Here is a 17642-nt window from a genome sequence, read left to right as displayed (position 1 = left end):
GTGAAAGCATCAATCAGCGACACCGTTACCTGTTCCCTTCTCCATTGGTGCACGTTCACCTCCATGGTGTTTGGAATGAAGCACCATTAAGCCCCTCCTGGCTCAGACTGAGCTGCCGGCTGCTCAGAGCCTGCCCACACCCGCCATCTTGGGAGTGTGAAGGAGGCCGCAAGGACACGGGAATAACCCCGGCAATAACACGGAGCGCGCTCTCCATCTGGGGGTTACTTCTTTACAATTTCAAAATGCAAAAGTAAATTAATCACTTCCAGTTCCCATCAGATTAAACAAATTAAAATTAAATGGGTTGCAGCCCAGGGCAGCGTCATTTTGCGGCTGGGAGGAGCGCACACAGCGGCCCCGTGCGGCTGGGAGGAGCAACACAGCGGCCCCGTGCGGCTGGGAGGAGCAACACAGCGGCCCCGTGCGGCTGGGAGGAGCAACACAGCGGCCCCGTGCGGCTGGGAGGAGCAACACAGCGGCCCCGTGCGGCTGGGAGGAGCAACACAGCGGCCCCGTGCGGCTGGGAGGAGCAACACAGCGGCCCCGTGCGGCTGGGAGGAGCAACACAGCGGCCCCGTGCGGCTGGGAGGAGCGCACAGCAGCCCCGTGCGGCTGTGAGGAGCAACACAGCGGCCCCGTGCGGCTGGGAGGAGCAACACAGCGGCCCCGTGCGGCTGGGAGGAGCAACACAGCGGCCCCGTGCGGCTGGGAGGAGCAACACAGCGGCCCCGTGCGGCTGGGAGGAGCAACACAGCGGCCCAGTGCGGCTGGGAGGAGCAACACAGCGGCCCAGTGCGGCTGGGAGGAACGCACACAGCGACATGGTGCGGCTGGGAGGAGTGGGCACAGTGCCACCGCGCGGCTGGGAGGAGCGGGGTAGCGCCACCGCGCGGCTGGGAGGAGCGGGCAGCGCCACCGCGCAGCTGGGAGGAGCGGCGCAGCGCCACCGCGTGGCTGGGAGGAGTGGGCGCAGCGCCACCGTGCGGCTAGGAGGAGCGGGGCAGCGCCACCGCGCGGCTGGGAGGCGCGGCTGGGAGGAGCGGGGCAGCGCCCCCACGCGGCTGGGAGGCGCGGCTGGGAGGAGCGGCGCAGCGCCACCGCGCGGCTGGGAGGAGCGGCGCAGCGCCACCGCGCGGCTGGGAGGAGTGGGCGCAGCGCCACCGTGCGGCTAGGAGGAGCGGGGCAGCGCCACCGCGCGGCTGGGAGGCGCGGCTGGGAGGAGCGGCGCAGCGCCACCGCGCGGCTGGGAGGAGCGGCGCAGCGCCACCGCGCGGTTGGGAGGAGTGGGCGCAGGGAGATCCGCCTCTTCCATGCAGTTCGTAGTGTCCGCGCTGAGTGTCAGGCAGCTCCGGTGAGGCCGAGCCGGCGGCGGCAGGATGGCGTGTAGGTGAAGGGTCTGTCGGTGGCAGGTTGTGAAGTTGGCGCCTTTGGCAATTGCTGAGAGCCGCACCGTGTCCTGAGGAGCGGCCGGAGGTGAGTGCGGCCTGGGCCCTGCGGGGGAACCGGGGAGTCAGAGCTCCCGGCCGGCACCGCCAGGAGAGAGAGAGTGTGAGGGAGGGAGGGAGAGAGAGAGAGAGAGAGAGTGTGAGGGAGGGAGAGAGTGTGAGGGAGGGAGAGAGAGAGAGTGTGAGGGAGAGAGAGAGAGTGTGAGGGAGAGAGAGAGAGTGTGAGGGAGAGAGAGAGTGTGAGGGAGGGAGGGAGAGAGAGTGTGAGGGAGGGAGGGGAGAGAGTGTGAGGGAGGGAGGGAGAGAGTGTGAGGGAGGGAGGGAGGGAGAGAGTGTGAGGGAGGGAGGGAGGGAGAGAGTGTGAGGGAGGGAGAGAGAGTGTGAGGGAGGGAGAGAGAGAGTGTGAGGAGAGAGAGAGTGTGAGGGAGGGAGAGAGAGAGTGTGAGGGAGGGGAGAGAGAGAGTGTGAGGGAGGGAGAGAGAGTGTGAGGGAGGGAGAGAGAGTGTGAGGGAGGGAGAGAGAGAGTGTGAGGGAGGGAGAGAGAGAGTGTGTGTGAGGGAGGGAGAGAGAGAGTGTGAGGGAGGGAGAGAGAGTGTGAGGGAGGGAGAGAGAGAGAGAGAGTGTGAGGGAGGGAGAGAGAGTGTGACGGAGGGAGAGAGTGTGAGGGAGGGAGAGAGAGAGAGAGTGTGAGGGAGGGAGAGAGAGAGGAGAGAGAGTGAGTGTGAGGGAGGGAGAGAGAGAGTGTGAGGGAGAGAGAGAGTGTGAGGGAGGGAGTGTGAGGGAGGGAGAGTGTGAGGGAGGGAGGGTGCAGAGTGTGAGGGAGGGAGAGTGTGAGGGAGGGAGGGAGGGAGGAGAGTGGGAGGGAGGGAGGGAGAGAGTGTGAGGGAGGGAGGGAGGGAGAGAGTGTGAGGGAGGGAGGGAGAGAGTGTGAGGGAGGGAGGGAGAGAGTGTGAGGGAGGGAGGGAGAGGTGAGGAGGAGGGAGAGAGTGTGAGGGAGGGAGGGAGGGAGAGAGTGTGAGGGAGGGAGGGAGGGAGAGAGTGTGAGGGAGGGAGGGAGGGAAGAGAGTGTGAGGGAGGGAGGGAGAGAGTGTGAGGGAGGGAGGGAGAGAGTGTGAGGGCGGGAGGAGAGAGTGTGAGGGAGGGAGGGAGAGAGTGTGAGGGAGGGAGGGAGGAGAGAGTGTGAGGGAGGGAGGGAGGAGAGTGTGAGGGAGGAGGGAGGGAGAGAGTGTGAGGGAGGGAGGGAGGGAGGGAGGGAGTGGGAGGGAGGGAGAGAGTGTGAGGGGAGGGAGGGAGAGAGTGTGAGGGAGGGAGGGAGAGAGTGTGAGGGAGGGAGGGAGAGAGTGTGAGGGAGGGAGGGAGAGAGTGTGAGGGAGGGAGGGAGAGAGTGTGAGGGAGGGAGGGAGAGAGTGTGAGGGAGGGAGGGAGAGAGTGTGAGGGAGGGAGGGAGGAGAGTGTGAGGGAGGGAGGAGAGAGTGTGAGGGAGGGAGGGAGAGAGTGTGAGGGAGGGAGGGAGAGAGTGTGAGGGAGGGAGGGAGAGAGTGTGAGGGAGGGAGGGAGAGAGTGTGAGGGAGGGAGGGAGAGAGTGTGAGGGAGAGAGTGTGAGGGAGGGAGGGAGAGAGTGTGAGGGAGGGAGGGAGAGAGTGTGAGGGAGGGAGGGAGAGAGTGTGAGGGAGGGAGGGAGAGTGTGTGAGGGAGGGAGGGAGAGAGAGAGAGTGTGAGGGAGGGAGGGAGAGAGTGTGAGAGAGGGAGGGAGAGAGTGAGAGAGTGTGAGGGAGGGAGGGAGAGAGGTGAGGGAGGGAGGGAGAGAGTGTGAGGGAGGGAGGGAGAGAGTGTGAGGGAGGGAGGGAGAGAGTGTGAGGGAGGGAGGGAGAGAGTGTGAGGGAGGGAGAGAGTGTGAGGGAGGGAGTGTGAGGGAGGGAGAGAGAGAGTGTGAGGGAGAGAGGGAGAGAGTGTGAGGGAGGGAGGGAGAGAGTGTGAGGGAGGGAGGGAGAGAGTGTGAGGGAGGGAGAGAGTGTGAGGGAGGGAGGGAGAGAGTGTGAGGGAGGGAGGGAGAGAGTGTGAGGGAGGGAGGGAGAGAGTGTGAGGGAGGGAGGGGAGAGAGTGTGAGGGAGGGAGGGAGAGAGTGTGAGGGAGGGAGGGAGAGAGTGTGAGGGAGGGAGGGAGAGAGTGTGAGGGAGGGAGGGAGAGAGTGTGAGGGAGGGAGGGAGAGAGTGTGAGGGAGGGAGGGAGAGAGTGTGAGGGAGGGAGGGAGAGAGTGTGAGGGAGGGAGGGAGAGAGTGTGAGGGAGGGAGGGAGAGAGTGTGAGGGAGGGAGGGAGAGAGTGTGAGGGAGGGAGGGTGCAGAGTGTGAGGGAGGGAGGGAGAGAGTGTGAGGGAGGGAGGGAGAGAGTGTGAGGAGGGAGGGAGAGAGTGTGAGGGAGGGAGGGAGAGAGTGTGAGGGAGGGAGGGAGAGAGTGTGAGGGAGGGAGGGAGAGAGTGTGAGGGAGGGAGGGAGAGAGTGTGAGGGAGGGAGGGAGAGAGTGTGAGGGAGGGAGGGAGAGAGTGTGAGGGAGGGAGGGAGAGTGTGTGAGGGAGGGAGGGAGAGAGTGAGAGGGAGGGAGGGAGAGAGTGAGAGAGTGAGAGAGTGAGAGAGTGAGGGAGGGAGGGAGGGAGGAGAGAGTGTGAGGGAGGGAGGGAGAGAGTGTGAGGGAGGGAGGGAGAGAGTGTGAGGGAGGGAGGGAGAGAGTGTGAGGGAGGGAGGGAGAGAGTGTGAGGGAGGGAGGGAGAGAGTGTGAGGGAGGGAGGGAGAGAGTGTGAGGGAGGGAGGGAGAGAGTGTGAGGGAGGGAGGGAGAGAGTGTGAGGGAGGGAGGGAGAGAGTGTGAGGGAGGGAGGGAGAGAGTGTGAGGGGAGGGAGAGTGTGAGGGAGGGAGGAGGAGAGAGAGTGTGAGGGAGAGAGGGAGAGAGTGTGAGGGAGGGAGGGAGAGAGTGTGAGGGAGGGAGGGAGAGAGTGTGAGGGAGGGAGGGAGAGAGTGTGAGGGAGGGAGGGAGAGAGTGTGAGGGAGGGAGGGAGAGAGAGAGTGTGTGAGGGAGGGAGAGAGAAAGTGTGTGAGGGAGGGGGAGAGAGAGAGTGTGAGGGAGGGAGAGAGAGAGAGTGTGTGAGGGAGGGAGAGAGAGAGTGTGTGTGAGGGAGGGAGAGAGAGAGAGAGTGTGTGAGGGAGGGAGAGAGAGAGAGAGAGAGTGTGTGAGGGAGGGAGAGAGAGAGAGAGTGTGTGAGGGAGGGAGAGAGAGAGAGAGAGTGTGTGAGGGAGGGAGAGAGAGAGAGTGTGTGAGGGAGGGAGAGAGAGAGAGTGTGAGGGAGGGAGGGAGAGAGAGAGTGTGAGGGAGAGAGAGAGAGAGTGAGGGAGAGAAATGGGGAGGGACAGAGAGAGAGAGTGTGAGGGAGGGAGGGAGAGTGCATGAGTGAGGGAGAGGGAATGAGGGGGCGAGACTGAGCAGTGAAGAACAGAGATTGAGAGAGGGATAGAGGGAGAAATAGAGAGGGGATGGAGAGAATATAGAGAGAGAGAGACACTCCCAGAAATGGCAAGTGTGAGGATGAGAATATCAGGACAAAGGGCAGATTCTGACAGAAACACAAAAAAGGAAGATATTGAGGGTGAACAGCTGTAATATACAAACTCTTCAAAAGATAGGATAGAGTAGAACGAGAAACCCCAAGAAATGAGGTCGGAGAGAGAGAAAGAAACCCCCAACAATGAAAAAAGTAAATGAAAGGCCACAATAATGGAGGGGGATTGATGGGGAGAGAACCCCAGTAACTGGCCTGCTTTCCCTCAATCTGAGGGAAAATGAGAGTGAATCAGGAAGGATATTAGAGAGGGCCACTGACAGCATAACTAACACTAGTGGGGTTAAAATATTGGTGACGTTTCTGACCAGTAAGAATGACCAATTCCAAACCCATTTAAGGTGAACAAACATGCACAGAGGTGTGTATATATGTCTAAAGGGTGTGTGACACGCAATGTGTTAAATAGCGGTTAAAGTGCATCTCATTGGAAAATTGACCTTGCTGGTCTAGCTCGCTGAATTTTTCTTCACAAAGTAACATTGAAGGAGCTTGAGGAAAGTAAGATGAGGTTTAAAAGGCACGCATACAAAACTCTTACCACCATGTGTAAGTTATGTGAATTGCCAAGACATCTTTAGTGGTGTCACTTGTGAAAAATCTGGAACGTTTTTTAAAATCAGTGCTTCACCAAAGATTGTTTCAAAATCGCTTGGATTTTGTTGTTGGGCTAAGGGACACTTTGATCCCAATGACATTATGAAACAAAATACTGTGGATCTTGGAACTCCGAAATAAAAACAAATTGCTGGAAATACTCAGGTTAGATGGTATCTGTATTCAGTCACAGTCACTGTATTCAGCTGCAATTTGTCTTATCAGTACCATCAAGCCAGGGGACAACCCTGTTTCAATATGGAGTGCCGGAGGGCATGTCAGATGTAGCACTGGAACACCTAAAATATAAAGTACCCTATGACTACATAGAGTCCCTGCAGAGCTGTAGGAGGCCATTCGGCCTATCGAGTCTGCACCAACCCTCTGAGAGAGCACCCTACCAGACCCACTATCCCGGCCCCATACCCTTAACTCCACCCGACCTGCACATCCTTGGACAACAAGGGGTAATCTTAGCGTGGCCAATCCATCTAACCTGCACATTTTTGGACAGGAGTACCCGGAGGAAACCCACGCAGACGGGGGGGGAGAATGTGAAAACTCCACACGCAGCCCCCCAAGGGGGTCCCGAGCGCCGTGAGGCGCCAATGCTAACCATTGTGCCCGGTTATTTAGAATGATGAAAACACGTCCATCAAGCTGAGTCACAGCGTCTTAATGATGAGGCAGAGGAGTCAAAGAAAGGAATCAAACCCTGCACTCTGGATCCCGTTACCTCGTGGCCCATGTGCCCAAATCCCTGCGTGTTGAGTATCGGTGTGTTCAGCCGTGTGAAAATCTATGGCAGAACCTTGCATCGCTGGCCTGACGTCACCCTCGTGGGATAGAATTGGCAGTTCCCATGACCATGCTTCATTTTTGAATGAGGTAAAGATTCCGTCTTTGCATTTCTTTTTTTTCCCCCAATTAAGGGGAAATTTAGCAGGGCCAATCCACCGACCCTGCACATCTATTTTGGTTTGTGGGGGTGTCAAATCTACAATCAGGGGATCAAATCAAAGCGCTTATTGTATTGAATGGCGCAGCAGGCTCATGGGGCTGAATTGGCCAGTCCTGCTCCTAGTTATGTTATGATCTTGCATTATACTGCAACATCCTTTATTTCAATGGTGGTGGACAATTAAGCAACTAACTGGAAGAAAAGCTGCCACAAACACCCATATCCTCAATGGTGGGAAAGCCCAGCACATCAGTGCAAAGTACAAAAGTGAAGCATTTGTTAAAACTATATAAGGCACCAGTTAGACCATACCTGGAATACTGTGAATAGTTTTGCTCCCCTTCTCTAAGGAAAGATATACTGGCATTAGAGGCAGTCCAGGGAAGGTTCACCAAATTGATCCAGGGATTTTCTTATCAGGAGAGGTTGGGTAAGTTGGGACTTCACTCATTAGAGTTTAGAAGAATTAGAGGCGACCATATTGAGACATCTAGGATTCTCAGGGGGCTTGACAGGGTAGATGCTGTGAGGTTGTTTCCCTTTGTGGGAGAGTCTAGGACCAGAGGACATCATCTCAGAGTGAGGGGTCACCCATTTAAGACAGAGATGAGGAGGAATTTCTTCTCTCGGAGGGGAGTGAATCTGTGGAATTCTTTACCAGGGAGCTGTAGAGGCTGGGTCGTTGCAATCCCAGCTGTAATAATGAAGACTTGTGCTCCAGAACTCGCCGTAGCCCGAGTCAAACTGCTCAAGTGCGATCTGCCCGGCAGTGTGGAGAATTGTCTGGGTATATCCTGTCCGTAAAAGGCAGGACAAGTCCAATCCAACTAATTACTGTCCCATAATTTGGCAGCATTTGACAGCCTTGGCAAACCTGAAGTCAGTGGAAGTCATGGGAAAAGTTCTCCACTGGCTGGAGTCAGCCCCAGGGCATCATTGCAAGTGTTCCTTAGGGTCGTGTCCTAGGCCTCACCATCTCCTGTTGCTTCATCTGTGATCTTCCTGCTGTCATAAGGTCAGGAGTCTAGATATTTGCTGATGATTACTGAGTGTTCATCATTCGTGACACCTCAATGTGAAGCAGTCGATATCTGCACTCAGTAAGACCTGGGCAACATTTGGCTGATGAGTGGCAAGTGATATTCAAACCCACGTAAATACCAGGAAATGATCTCTAACAAGGGGTAATCTAACCATGTACCCTTGACATTCAGTGCCATTACTATTGCTGAATTACCCACCAATATCCTGGGGTTTACCATTGCCCAAAAATTGAACTGGACTAGCCACATAAATACCGTGGCTTCAAGAGCAGATCGGAAACTAGGAATCCTGTAACGAGCGACTCTTCTCTAGATTCCCAAAAGCCTGTCCACCATCTACAAGACTCAAGCCAGGAGTACGTTGGAATAGTCGTCACTTGCCTGGATGAGTGCATCTCTAACAGCACCCATGAAGCTTGACATCACCCAAGAAAAGGCATCCTATCTGCCACCTTAAATATTCAATCTCTCCATCAGCAGGCACAGTGGCAGCAGCTTGTACCATCAACAAGGTGCACTGCAGGAACTCACCAAGGCTGCTTTGACAGCATATTCTGAGCTTTGGCTGATGAGTGGCAAGTGACATTCAAACCCACGTAAATACCAGGAAATGATCTTCTCTAACAAGGGGTAATCTAACCATGTACCCTTGACCTGTCGCAGAATACTGGTATGCAGGTAATAAGGAAGCCAAATGGAATTTTGGTCTTTACAGCTAAAGGACTACAGTGCAAAAAGTAGGGAAGTGTTGCTGCCAGCTGTACAAGGCATTGGTGAGACCACACCTGGAGTGCTGAGTATAATTTTGGTCCTCTTATTTGAGAAGGAATGTAGTTGCATTGCAGGCAGTTCAGATTCACTAGATTGATGCCAGAGACGATGGATTTGACTTACGAAGAGCGATTGAGCAGTTTAGGCTTATGCTATCGCGAGTTTCAAAGAATGAGAGGAGATCTAATTGAGGTATATGAGATAATAAATGGTATTGACAAAGTAGACGTAAAGCAGATGCTTCCTCTTGTGGGATAATCTAGAGCGAGTGGTCATAGTTTTAGGATAAGGGGTGACAGATTTAAAACCGAGATGAGAAGATATTATTTCGCTCAAAGGGTCGTGAATCTGTGGAATTCACTACCCCAGAAGTGTTGTGGATGCCAGCACATTGAGTAAATGTGGGAAGGTTTTTGATCGGATGGTGTGGAGGTACCACTTTGAGGTTCTGGGATATCTGCGTTTGAGCTAACATTCGTCTCCTGGATGAAACTGTTGTACAGTGCCCCCACGGCGAGTGACCGGACTAATGCAGCGAGCTCCGGGTATTTCGGCTATACAGGGGCACAAGGCAGGGATGCACGTTGTCCCCATTGTTGTTCGTGCTGACAATCAAACCTTTGGCCATCATGCTTCAGTCTCTGAATGGGGAAGATGTATTGAGAGAGGGGGCAAGGAGCATAGGGTGTCCCTTTGTGCATTGTCACTTATACAGGCAGGCCTGGCAGCTGTGAAGAGAGAAACACTGCTAACATTGTGAGTCATGTATGACTTCAGTCGTATTCAACTTGAAGTGTTGACTCTGTTTCTCTCTCCCCAGATGCTGCCAGCCTGCTGAGCGTTTCCAGCGTTTCTGGTTTTACTTCAGCATGCAATATTTTGTTTTTCTTTTCATCCGTATGTCTTTTGGGCAGGTTGGGGAAGGCTTCCCGAATACTGACCCTTTACCCTGCCTTCCCAATGGGTAAAGAGCTTGACTCACCCTGACAGTGGAAATCGGCACCAGCAGTCTCTAAGCTGGCGCTGAGAATGAGATTCATTCGGCAGTCGACCTGCGTCCTGTTTGCATTCCAAACAGAAAAGGCTGCCATATCTAATTAAGCTGCTGTGTGTCTGTGCTGACGCATGTATTGTGTCAGTGACCCCTTCAGCTGGCTCGGAGGTATGTTGGAAATGTGACCCGCTCTAAATGTGCTCATTTACAGTTTTAAGATGCACATATATATATATTAAAAGAAGAGCTTTGTCTTACCACGATGACCGTACGTTTGAAGTAGCTGCATGTGGCTGTATTGTAGCTTGGCTGAAGTGTAAATACCGAGGGGGAGGGGGGTTGCTGTAAAAGAAAATGCTGCAGCTTTGAAAGTTCCAAAGGACTGGATACAAGGAGGATTTGAAAGAAGAGTTTAAGTAAGTGAGCAAAGCATTTATTGAAGAGGTGGGTTTATCGGTGATTTGGAAGCTGGGGAAAGTTGCTAGTGTGTAAGGACATGCCGGTTAAAACCTGTGCCATTAATAGTGGGGATTCTGCAATAGTAAGCCTTAAGCTCGTTTGTGGAGCCTGCGAGTCAAACCTTTTGCGATAACTTCTCGGGACGTGAATGTTTTTTCAACCATCTTTATGTCAATCAACATTTTGATTTAATTAAAGTGCTAGAGCAAGACTGGTTTAGGCTACAGTAAAGCTGTGATGCACTCTAATCCAATTCTTAGCATCATTGGCGTTACTGCGGCAGTCATCCTATTTATAGTTGAAAGGTTATCTTTAAATATAAAAACATAAGAGTAACTGAGAAGCTTTGTCATGATTTTACCCTGACAGATTTGCTTCCCACGGCAAATAATCGACTTATTCAGTTGTTTCGAAAGGCTTTTGAGCTGCAAGCAGTTTAATCTGAATTTTCTGCTCCGGTATTTCACAATGGCTGCTTTGATAAACTGCATCAAATAACTCTCAATAACTACTTGGTTTGCAGCCTGTTCATACAGCAAGTTTAGCTTTGATATGAAGTCACTGCAGCTGTGCATTCCTGCTAAACGTGTGTGTAAACTAAATCATTCCGAGTCCAGAACACAAGACTGAAATGCTCCAGAGTGTCTTGGTGAGTTTACTGAAAACGAGGGTTGAGCCTTGAGACCAAGGTTGTGTCGGGTTTGACCTTTCTCTGTTGCTAGTCGATCCTCTTGCAAGGTTGTGGACACTGGAGGGCATAGGGACACTGCAGTGTGCACTAGCGGCCTGAAGGTTGTAAGAATAACAATCAAATGATAGTGGATCCAGCAATCTACAGATCCACGTGGTTCCAACCTGTGGAGCAGTAATTTGTGGAATTTGAATGGTTATGTTAAATCCTGGATTTCCATTTGAGCACCTGGGGTATTGGAAGATTGTTCTGAATTTCCTCCTAAAGCTGTCACCTGCAAATGTCACCTGTACTCAGGAGATTAAGTAATGGGGAGAGTATTATCAAGCAAATTAAATATGTCATAAACCAGCTTCCTAATAGCATTCCCATGCTTCTAATTTCTGAGTAGCAAATAAAAGGGGCACCAAACCGCAGCATGGTCAGCATCCCAGAGCCAGAGAGGCTGCAAATGGAGGGTCCTATGAAGCTGTGAGATTGCCAAAGAACCACAGCTGATGGGGTTCAGATGGGCATCAGGCAGGCCCACGAGGTTCACATTTACATTTGGTCAATTGGAAGGGGCGGGCTTGATTGCTCAAACTTTGTTTTCATTCTGAAGTTAAAAAAATTTGCAGTAAGAAGTTCCTTCGGCGAGTTAAAAACAAAGAGTCCTTGAAGTAGGTTCCTTAAAGACTAGGCAGTAAAGGAAGTGATCGTCTTTAGTTGCTAAGGCCAAGGGAGATTCCAGGTTTCATTCTGCTCCCACGTGGGTTAGATCAGTGTTCTTCAAACTTTTTTTCAGGGGATCCATTTTTACCACCCGGCCGACCTTCCCGATCCACGCCGGCCACCCTTTGGGACCCAACCCGGCCGACCTTCCCGATCCACGCCGGGCGACCTTCGCAACCCACACCGGCCGACCTGCGCGACCCACCGTTTTCTCTTACCTTGTTTGCTGCTGACAAAAATGAAGGAAATGGTTTTGGGTCCCTTTGGCCCTCGTACACGCTCCTCCAATGGAACCTGTTGGATGAAGGTGAAGCCTTCCGGCGTCGGAAAGTATGGAGTCTCCATCTGTCCAAAGTTCTGAATTTTTTTCCTGTAAAATTATATCAAGTAAACCCCCCCTAACTTGCAGGAAAAAAAATGAGTAAAATAAATGGACCTTGTAAAAAAAAAAATGAATAAAATAAATGGAAAAAAAAATTAAATGAATAAAATAAATGAATAAAAACCACTACACAACTTGTAAAACAAGAAGCTGCAACCGTTTAAAAAAAAACAGCCGCACTGCACATGCGTGCCCGATTACCGGCGGGCATATGCAATGCGGGCAAATTTTTTTACATGTTCGCGGAATGTGCATGCGTGCCGATCATAGTGTGCGCATGTGCAATGCGGCCGATTTTTTTTTTTTAAACATGTTCGTGGCTGCTTGCAGTCGGCGTTATGAAAAGCCGGCTGCTGCGCGGGGATTTGCGTGATCGGGAGCGCCGCGGACAACGGCTCGGCGACCCTCCTGGCACCCGCCCGCGACCCACTCGTAGGTCGCGCCCCCGACTTTGAAGAACACTGGGTTAGATGGTCAGGCTGTGATTCTTTCTAGTTGGGCGGCATGGTAGTGCAGTGGTTAGCACTATTGCTTCACAGAGCCAGGGACCCAGGTTCGACTCCCGGCTTGGGTCACTGTGCGGAGTCTGCATGTTCTCCCAGTGTCTGTGTGGGTTTCCTCCTGGTCCTCCGGTTTCCTCCCACAAGTTCCAAAAGACGTGCTTGTTAGGTGAATTGGACATTCTGAATTCTCCCGCATTGTAACCGAACAGACGCCGGAATGTGGCGACTGGGGGATTTTCACAGTAACTTCATTGCAGTGTTAATGTAAGCCTACTTGTGACACTAATAAAGGTTAGTCGTTTATGAAATCCCTTGACGGGAAGAAATATCAAAATTAAACATACACGAGCACTTGCATATGGTGGCTAATTGATTTCTTTTTACTTTTCCATTTTTCTCTTGCCCCTTTTCTGTTTCTTAAAGAAGGATGACACTTAGAGTAAATGTTATGGCCCGTGGTTATCCCGTGGTCATTATCCCGCTCTGTTAGTCATTTCCGACACAGAAAGAGACCAGTCATTGAAATAGCCCTGTGACACGATTAGATTTTTGGCAGGAGTTGGAAGAAGGAACTTCAAATGGAAATTACGATTGAACGCTGCAATGCTATTTGTAAAATGGTTAGACTTTCCCTTCCCTCTGTCACTTCTGTAAGTTTGCTGGATTGCGTATCTAACAGCCTGTGTTCCGGGTTCCTAGTTTGGAACATGTATATGCATGTACGAATTGGAGATAGAGATGTGAGAGTGGCTCCAGCCAAGTCCGTCTTCATGGTTGTGACCTTCAGTTCAATGTTACTGATGTCTCTGGTACACTGAATAAACCTGATATTGTTTGAACTGACAATATGAGCTTTGTGTTGTGCACTAATGCCAGGGGCGGTATAGTGTTTAGCACGGTTGCTTTACGGCACCAGGGTCACTGTCTACGGAGTCTGTACGTTCTCCCCGTGTCTGCATAAGTTTCCTCCAGGTGCTCCGGTTTCCTCCCACAATCCAAAGATGTGCGGGTTAGGTGGATTGGCCATGCTAAATTGCCCTTTGTGTCCAAAAATGTTAAGTGGGGGTTACGGGGATAGGGTAGATACGTGGGCTTCAGTAGGGTGCTCTTTGAACTAGAATGTCTGTCAATTTAAAGATCCACTTCTTTCTGGTGTATCAAGCATTATTCAATTGTGTAATCAAAACTTGCTTCACCAGTAATTGAATGGCACTTCAGTTTTGATGGTCAAAATTTAGGCCATGGATTGATTTTCATATGCCTTGAAGTTGTCAGCAGTGATTGGGAGACTGGATGCCTTACAATTATCCCATTAGGCTGCTGTTTCTGCACAACTACTTCAGTTTATAGAGTCAAAAGATGTGCAGGTTAGGTGGATTGGCCATGATAACATTGCCCCTTAGTGTCCAGGGATGTACCGTTAGGTGGAGTTACGGGCATAGGACGGGGGAAATGGGGAACTCTTTCAGAGGGTCCGTGCACTCAATGGGCTGAATGGCATCCTTCTGCCCTAGAAATTCTATGATTGTACTGTCGCTGCAGGCCTCATTGTGTGCCTTTCAGAAGTCTCTGAACTCACCAGCTGGTTCGGTGAGTGTACACCGGGAATGTCGATAATCTTTATTAATGTCACAGTAGGCTTGCGTTTACACTGCAATAAAGTTACTGTGAAAATCCCCTAGTTGCCACACTCCGGCGTCTGTTCGGGTACACTGAGGGAGAATTCAGAATGTCCAATTCACCTAACAAGCTCATCTTTCGGGATTCGTGGGAGGAAACCGGAGCACCGGAGGAAACCCACAAGGACACGTGCAGACTCCGCACAGACAGTGACCCAAACCGGGAATCGAACCCGGGTTCCTGGCGCTGTGAAGCCACAGTGCTAACCACTGCGCTACCGTGCAGGCATGGATCAGGAAAGTCTTGGGTTCAATCTGATCTGCAGGTGAGGCTGTCTTGACCAATGTGGTGGTAGGGGATACAACAGTACACCTACTAACATTACAGTGCAAATGTTTCTCACTCCCAACTGCCCCCTGTATAAGATATACATTTTCTTTGTGGACGCTGACAAGGATGGGATGAAGCTTGGTTGTGGTTAGTTCCTTGATTGAACAGCCAAGTATCTCGGTTAATAAAAAATAACACGTTTGAGGCAAATGCAGGTCTTTGGTCTCCTTGACACTGGACCTCGGCAATGCCAGGTGATATCTGACAAGAAGGTTCAGAAGTTTGGAGATAATGAGACGGTGACCGTATCAAATTAATCTAGATTTGAAGCATGATTGTTAATTGTAGTTTGCCCATTGTGAAAAATTATGATTTGTCCATGTTCAATTTTGGGTTCATTCATAATTCTCGACTGAGCATCCTGTCTTCCAGTGACATTGCACAAGCTAGCACTGCCTCTGTCCATTCAGCATTCAGAACCTGCAGCATTCTGCAGCAAACTCCTTCAGTGACTACCTGGTCAGCAAAAGAAGATTAACGCTGCATAGAGGACAGTGAGTTGCACTGTCTGCTGCTCATCTTGCCCTTTTCGGTTGAGTCACTAAGAAGCTGCAAAACTGTCTTAGCCTTTGAAGTTAAAATGATTTATCTGTGTGTAATTCATGGTGTAAAAAAATGTTTCTTGGCTTCCTTTGCCTGCAAGTGCTGAATCATCCTGAGGGCTGCAGCTGGCCTCCATTGAATTCAATCAGCCATTCTTTGTGCATGGGCACAGACTGAGTTATTGAACTGCCGGTGGCATCACAGACAAGCTCAATCATGCTCTCAGCTCACATCCTTAAATACTTATGATCCAGAAATTGGATTGGGAGCAGGAGGTGCCCTTAGCTGTATGTTCCCCCTCTCCAGTCCAAGGGTTGAAGCCAATTGCAATGCCTGAACTTCAGTCTCAAATCAACAAGCTCAGCGTGGATCAGGAATCACCGCCACAACTGTGATTTGAGTGTCATGTGTAATGACTGCAACTACTCGCACGTACAAAGCAACGGTAAGTGAGCAATTTTGAAAGAGGGACTTAAAGTTGAGAGCTTTAAATTAAATGCAGGACAGCAGCTGCATTTTGGACATGGTGGAATTCATGGCACACAGACAGATTGTATTGGAATCATTGAATCCGGAGGTGGGGAAAGAAGACACAAGCGCTGAGGCAAGGCATTGCTGCGGATGTGGGAATGAGCAGTTTTGGTGATGAGAAGGGTGTGGGATTGGAAGCACAGTTTAGAGTCAAAATTATGCACTGCCAACTGAGTCATTGGTGGTGGATGCATGTCTTTAAGGATTCCAACAGTGTGCATTGTTCCACTGAAAGTGATGAGATGCACTTTGGTCGGAGGCAAACCTAAAATACATCCTGATTCAGTGTCTAAACTCAGACATACTGAGAAACCCTCATGCTGATCAGTGAGATAGCTAGCCACCATGGTGAGTTTTCAGGGAGAAAGAATTCCGATTTGTTACCCACGGGCTTGAATTCAGACGTCCATTTAAGACTTCAGCCGCAATATGTGCATGCCTTTTTTCTAATTATCCTACATAATTCGTCATGGTTTCCCAGATGCTGATATCTTTGCAGTAATTCAGAAGTAAATTTAAAGTGAGTTGGACAGTACTAGTGTTTAAAATGGGAATTATAGTCATGCTAGTACAGTATTGTTCCTGAGAAATCGAGCAGGGTCTCTGCCTTGAGCCTGTGACAATTTGGAGTAAATGTGCAGGGTTGAGCTGGTGTGTCAGCCCACAGTGCTGAGTAGTTGTGAGATGTGAACTTGCAGGCACCTTTCCTTTTGACTCTCCTGTAGTTTGGAGCACAGGAGGGCAATGCTGGCCGACAGCTCTCTTCGCCCACATTACTACACCAGCTGTTTTATGCCAACAGCCCAGTTTTCAGCTCTTGTTTTTGCTACAATAGGGGAGCCAGTTTTTGCTAGCACGTGTGTTCCTTCAATGTCTGCATAGGGTTGTGTGAAATAACTACCCTTGTAATCCTGGTCACATTTTGGCGCACTTCCGCATCCCTCCCACGGCGATTTCACCTGAAAGAAGGTGGAAAGGTTTTCCTTCTAAGACATTGGTCACAGGTTGGCAGGCAGCTGGGCTAGGATACAGGTCAGTAGGCAGCAATTTCTAAAGTGTGCCGTATAATTCTTCTATTAGAATTCTTTGAGGAGGTAATGAAGTTAGACAAAGTAGAACCTGTGGATGTGATCTATTTGGATTTCCAGAAGAACTTTTGACAAAGTGCCGTACAGGAGGCTGCTAATAAGATAAGAGCTCATGGTGTCAGGGGCAAGGTCGTGGCATGGATTGAGGATTGACTGCCTGGCAGAAGACAGAGTGAGGATAAAGGGGTCCTATTCAGGATGGCAGCAGGTAACTAATGGTGTTTGGCAGGGGTCAGTGTTCAGACTACAGCTATTGATGATGTTCATTAATGATCTGTGGAAGAAGGAACTGAGGACATTGTTGCTAAGTTTTCAGGTGATACAAAGACATATAGAGGGACAGGTTGTGTTGAGGAAGCAGGGAGGGTGCTGAAGGACCTGGACAGGCTAGGAGAATGGGCCTGGACAGGCGAGGAGAATGGACAAAGAAGTGGCAAATGGAATGCAATTTGGAAAAATGTGAGGTTATGCACTTTGGTAGGAAGCATTGAGGCCTAGACTATTTTATAAATGGGAAAAGGCTTCGGAAATCATAAGCACAAAGGGACTTGAGAGCCCTAGTTCTGGATTCTGAAGGCAAATGCAATGTTAGCATTCATGTCGAGTGGGCTAAAATACAAGAGCAGGGATGTACTGTTGAGGTTATATATGGCTCTGGTCAGACCTTATTTGGAATATTGTGAACAGTTTTGGGCACTATTTAAGGAAGGATGTGCTGGCCTAGGAGAAGGTCCTGAGGAGGTTCACAAGAATGAATCCTGGAATGAAGGAATTGTCATATGAGGAGCAGTTGGGGACCCTGGGTCTGTACTCTATGGAGTTTAGAAGGATAATTGAAACATGTAGAATCCGGAGAGGCCTAGATAGAGTGAATGTGGAGAGGATGTTTCCACTAGTAGTGAGAAAGTAGAACGCAAGGGCACAGCATCAGACTGAAGGGACAATCCTGTGAAACAGATTAGGAGGAATTTCTTCAGCCAGAGGGTGGTGCAGCTGTGGAACTCTTTGCAGCAGAAGGCTGTGCAGGTCAAGTCACTGAGTTTCTTTAAGACAGAGACAGATCGGTTAATAAGGGGATCAGGTGTTATGGGGAGAAGGCAGGAGATTGGGGGTGAGAAACATATCAGCCATGTTTGAATAGCCAACAGAGTAGTCTCAATGGGCCGAATGGCCTACTTCTGCTCCTATGTCTTATGGTCGATGCCATCATATGTAAAATGACCAGATTCAAGTATTTGTTGAGTTTAATTTTAGCCAGTTGTTTGCTAGTGCCAAATCCATTCATTGTCGCATTGCGCCCCAA

At 50.7% G+C, this 17642-nt stretch overlaps 2 protein-coding genes across 8 annotated transcripts in view; one reads left to right on the top strand and one right to left on the bottom strand.

Moving 5' to 3' along the window:
- Positions 1-374, bottom strand: part of sfxn4 (sideroflexin 4) — a 41587-nt gene extending 41213 nt beyond the window's left edge. The window contains exon 1 of one of the 3 annotated variants that reach the window (XR_005463763.1): positions 30-374. Coding sequence is in view for 2 of the 3 variants with exons in the window: in XM_038822170.1 (XP_038678098.1) it covers positions 30-65 (36 nt within the window). In the remaining variant the exon portion in view is untranslated. The remainder of the gene's footprint in view (positions 1-29) is intronic. The other 2 variants (XM_038822170.1, XM_038822169.1) reach the window with 2 other exon arrangements.
- A 913-nt stretch (positions 375-1287) lies between these two features.
- The window catches only part of gpam (glycerol-3-phosphate acyltransferase, mitochondrial), an 80870-nt gene continuing 64515 nt past the window's right edge, over positions 1288-17642 (top strand). The window contains exon 1 of one of the 5 annotated variants that reach the window (XM_038822166.1): positions 1288-1476. Coding sequence is in view for 2 of the 5 variants with exons in the window: in XM_038822165.1 (XP_038678093.1) it covers positions 9553-9589 (37 nt within the window). In the remaining 3 variants the exon portion in view is untranslated. The other 4 variants (XM_038822165.1, XM_038822164.1, XM_038822167.1 and 1 more) reach the window with 4 other exon arrangements.

Source organism: Scyliorhinus canicula, chromosome 16 (assembly GCF_902713615.1).
Source record: "Scyliorhinus canicula chromosome 16, sScyCan1.1, whole genome shotgun sequence".
NCBI classification, from domain to species: Eukaryota; Metazoa; Chordata; class Chondrichthyes; order Carcharhiniformes; family Scyliorhinidae; genus Scyliorhinus; species Scyliorhinus canicula.
Note: the sequence above shows the minus strand (reverse complement) of the source record. Positions and strands in the feature narration are given on the sequence as shown.